The following is a 4,542-nucleotide window of genomic DNA, read 5'->3' as shown; positions in this document are numbered from 1 at the left end:
TTAAATGTGAAATAGGAGAAAGAAACAGACAGTCTCTTCATTGAGCTGTCTCTGATGATGGATGGATATATGTGTGTGTTTGTGTGTAAGAGAGAGAGAGAGTGAGAGAAAGATTGAGTGTGTGTGTGTGTGTGTGTGTGCGCTCTTTCACATACCCATGCCATTTATCAACCTCTCAGCTCCAGGCACTAACGCCACTGTTCACAGCCAGATAAGAAAAGTTGACGATGCAAATTAAACACAGTTTTATTCAGCCCTCCATTTCTATTTTAAGAAATGAAGTGGAAATCATTTATTCAGCTGGAGGGTAGATGAGGTTAATGTGACGTATTTTAGAGTCAATGGGGTTTTATCAGAATCCAAACAACAATATTTTGCTCTGTATTCAGGACTAGGGTTACCAAAGTTACCAGAATCTTTGGTAATTTCGGTAAGTAACAGGTAATCTATGGCAATCTGTGGTAACTTTGGTAATTTATACTTGAATAACTTTTTTTTTTTAAATGTATTCACATATAGTATTAATTTGTCCATATTGTCCATGAGTTTCTAGTGGACAGGCCATATGGTTCAAAAGAAAATGGACTAATTAATGAAAAAAACATCTAGTCAACAATGGCATAATTTTCAATTAACTCTGCAACTCTTCCAAGTATGTACTTTTTTCACAACTGCCACCAGTTTGGCGCATTTACAACAAAGTCATATTGACATCGTAAAATAAATAAAAGCGTTAAAAAATCAAATAAAGGATGCTTCATGCTGAACCCCTCATATTAAACACCAATGGTATTCACTAAGGTGATGGTTTACATTTAGGGTACTGTTTTACAGCTTTGTCTTTCTATTTTTTTTGTTTTAAAATCATCTTATTTGATTATGTTATTTATTTTACATGTGATAAGGCCACACAGAGGGCCAGAGATAATTACAGACACCCAAAAGGGCCACCAGATGTCTTGTTAAATAAATTACATAAAATCCTTGAAAGTTACCAATATTAAAACTATTGGTCACAGATATGTGAACATTTTCATACTTGCTCATACAGCCTTCGACATAAATGATCGGAATTCAAAATAATCCATAGGATTTACTCCGCTCCTGCCAGAATGCATGTAATGCACCCAGAAATGTTTCATCTCTGTGGGAGATGCAAAAAGCATAAAGGAACCCTGTTTCATATGCTGTGGTCCTGTGACAAACTGACACCATTTTGGGATAATGTCTGTGCTGTCATATTATTGTGTCTAGAAATGTATATCCATCCATCTCCATGATTATGTCTGTTGGGAAATGTAAATATTGGTGATCAATATCAAATAAAGTTTTGTAACCTAGGTCTAATTGCTGCAAACAAATGTATAGCTATCAATTGGAAAGCATAATTCTCACCGTCAATAACGAACTGTAGGGCTGAACTATGTAATTACATTCCGTTGTTTTATAAAATTAAGCAAAAATAAACGTTTGATAAAATCTGGAAACCTTACATTGACCATTTTGAGAAGTGTGACAGAACCCAACAGACATAATGGTGTTTGAATTCGATATGTATCCAGTGTATTGAAAGGGGAGGCTACTGTGTGTTTGCATGTGTTCATGGACAGGTGTGGACATGTTGTGGTGTGTATCAGGTGTGGACATGTTGTGGTGTGTATCAGGTGTGGACATGTTGTGGGTTGTATCAGGTGTGGACAAGTTGTGGTGTGTATCAGGTGTGGACATGTTGTGGTGTGTATCAGGTGTGGACATGTTGTGGTGTGTATCAGGTGTGGACATGTTGTGGTGTGTATCAGGTGTGGACATGTTGTGGTGTGTATCAGGTGTGGACATGTTGTGGTGTGTATCAGGTGTAGTGGTTGTGGTGTGTATCAGGTGGGGACATGTTGTGGTGTGTATCAGGTGTGGGCATGTTGTGGTGTGTATCAGGTGTGGACATGTTGTGGTGTGTATCAGGTGTGGACAAGTTGTGGTGTGTATCAGGTGTAGTGGTTGTGGTGTGTATCAGGTATAGTGGTTGTGGTGTGTATCAGGTGTGGGCATGTTGTGGTGTGTATCAGGTGTGGACATGTTGTGGTGTGTATCAGGTGTGGACATGTTGTGGTGTGTATCAGGTGTAGTGGTTGTGGTGTGTATCAGGTGTGGACATGTTGTGGTGTGTATCAGGTGTGGGCATGTTGTGGTGTGTATCAGGTGTGGGCATGTTGTGGTGTGTATCAGGTGTGGACATGTTGTGGTGTGTATCAGGTGTGGGCATGTTGTGGTGTGTATCAGGTGTGGACATGTTGTGGTGTGTATCAGGTGTAGTGGTTGTGGTGTGTATCAGGTGTGGACATGTTGTGGTGTGTATCAGGTGTAGTGGTTGTGGTGTGTATCAGGTGTGGACATGTTGTGGTGTGTATCAGGTGTGGGCATGTTGTGGTGTGTATCAGGTGTGGACATGTTGTGGTGTGTATCAGGTGTGGGCATGTTGTGGTGTGTATCAGGTATAGTGGTTGTGGTGTGTATCAGGTGTGGGCATGTTGTGGTGTGTATCAGGTGTGGGCATGTTGTGGTATGTATCAGGTGTGGACATTTTGTGGTGTGTATCAGGTGTAGTGGTTGTGGTGTGTATCAGGTGTGGGTATGTGGTGTGTATCAGGTGTAGTGGTTGTGGTGTGTATCAGGTGTGGGCATGTTGTGGTGTGTATCAGGTATAGTGGTTGTGGTGTGTATCAGGTGTGGGCATGTTGTGGTGTGTATCAGGTGTGGACATGTTGTGATGTGTATCAGGTATAGTGGTTGTGGTGTGTATCAGGTGTGGACATGTTGTGGTGTGTATCAGGTGTGGGCATGTTGTGGTGTGTATCAGGTGTGGACATGTTGTGATGTGTATCAGGTATAGTGGTTGTGGTGTGTATCAGGTGTGGACATGTTGTGGTGTGTATCAGGTGTGGGCATGTTGTGGTGTGTATCAGGTGTGGGCATGTTGTGGTGTGTATCAGGTGTGGACATGTTGTGGTGTGTATCAGGTGTAGTGGTTGTGGTGTGTATCAGGTGTGGGCATGTTGTGGTGTGTATCAGGTGTGGGCATGTTGTGGTGTGTATCAGGTGTGGGCATGTTGTGGTGTGTATCAGGTGTGGGCATGTTGTGGTGTGTATCAGGTATAGTGGTTGTGGTGTGTATCAGGTGTGGGCATGTTGTGGTGTGTATCAGGTGTGGACATGTTGTGATGTGTATCAGGTATAGTGGTTGTGGTGTGTATCAGGTGTGGACATGTTGTGGTGTGTATCAGGTGTAGTGGTTGTGGTGTGTATCAGGTGTGGACATGTTGTGGTGTGTATCAGGTGTGGGCATGTTGTGGTGTGTATCAGGTGTGGGCATGTTGTGGTGTGTATCAGGTGTGGACATGTTGTGATGTGTATCAGGTGTAGTGGTTGTGGTGTGTATCAGGTGTGGGCATGTTGTGGTGTGTATCAGGTGTGGACATGTTGTGGTGTGTATCAGGTGTGGGCATGTTGTGGTGTGTATCAGGTGTGGACATGTGGTGTGTATCAGGTGTAGTGGTTGTGTTGTTGTTTCTGTTTGTTTGTGTTTATATATAAAATATATATATATATATATACAGTGGGGAGAACAAGTATTTGATACACTGCTGATTGTGCAGGTTTTCCTACTTACAAAGCATGTAGAGGTCTGTAATTTTTATCATAGGTACACTTCAACTGTGAGAGACGGAATCTAAAACAAAAATCCAGAAAATCACATTGTATGATTTTTAAGTAATTAATTTGCAATTTATTGCATGACATAAGTATTTGATACATCAGAAAAGCAGAACTTAATATTTGGTACAGAAACCTTTGTTTGCAATTACAGAGATCATACGTTTCCTGTAGGTCTTGACTGGCTAGGCCTCTCCAGGACCTTGAGATGCTTCTCACGGAGCCACTCCTTAGTTGCCCTGGCTGTGTGTTTCGGGTCATAGTCATGCTGGAAGACCCAGCCACGACCCATCTTCAATGCTCTTACTGAGGGAAGGAGGTTGTTGGCCAATATCTCACGATACATGGCCCCATCCATCCTCCCCTCAATATGGTGCAGTCGTCCTGTCCCCTTTGCAGAAAAGCATCCCCAAAGACTGATGTTTCCACCTCCATGCTTCACGGTTGGGATGGTGTTCTTGGGGTTGTACTCATCCTTCTTCTTCCTCCAAACACGGCGAGTGGCGTTTAGACCGAAAATCTCTATTTTTGTCCCATCAGACCACATGACCTTCTCCCATTCCTCCTCTGGATCATCCAGATGGTCATTGGCAAACTTCAGACGGGCCTGGACATGCGCTGGCTTGAGCAGGGGGACCTTGCGTGCGCTGCAGGATTTTAATCCATGACGGCGTAGTGTGTTACTAATGGTTTTCTTTGAGACTGTGGTCCCAGCTCTCTTCAGGTCATTGACCAGGTCCTGCCGTGTAGTTCTGGGCTGATCCCTCACCTTCCTCATGATCATTGATGCCCCACGAAGTGAGATCTTGCATGGCGCCCCAGACCGAGGTTGAT

At 43.1% G+C, this 4,542-nt stretch overlaps 1 protein-coding gene across 1 annotated transcript in view; it reads left to right on the top strand.

The window, feature by feature from the left end:
- Nucleotides 1-1,112: 1,112 nt before the first annotated feature.
- Nucleotides 1,113-4,542, top strand: part of LOC311123672 (uncharacterized protein) — a gene marked incomplete at its 5' end in the record, with an annotated part of 14,810 nt that continues 11,380 nt past the window's right edge. Inside the window, one exon of the mRNA XM_084197916.1 lies at nucleotides 1,113-1,118. Within this exon, the coding sequence (XP_084054042.1) occupies nucleotides 1,113-1,118 (6 nt within the window). The remainder of the gene's footprint in view (nucleotides 1,119-4,542) is intronic.

Source organism: Coregonus lavaretus (genome assembly GCF_964263955.1).
Source record: "Coregonus lavaretus genome assembly, contig: HAP1_SCAFFOLD_6989, whole genome shotgun sequence".
NCBI lineage: Eukaryota > Metazoa > Chordata > Actinopteri > Salmoniformes > Salmonidae > Coregonus > Coregonus lavaretus.
Note: the sequence above shows the minus strand (reverse complement) of the source record. Positions and strands in the feature narration are given on the sequence as shown.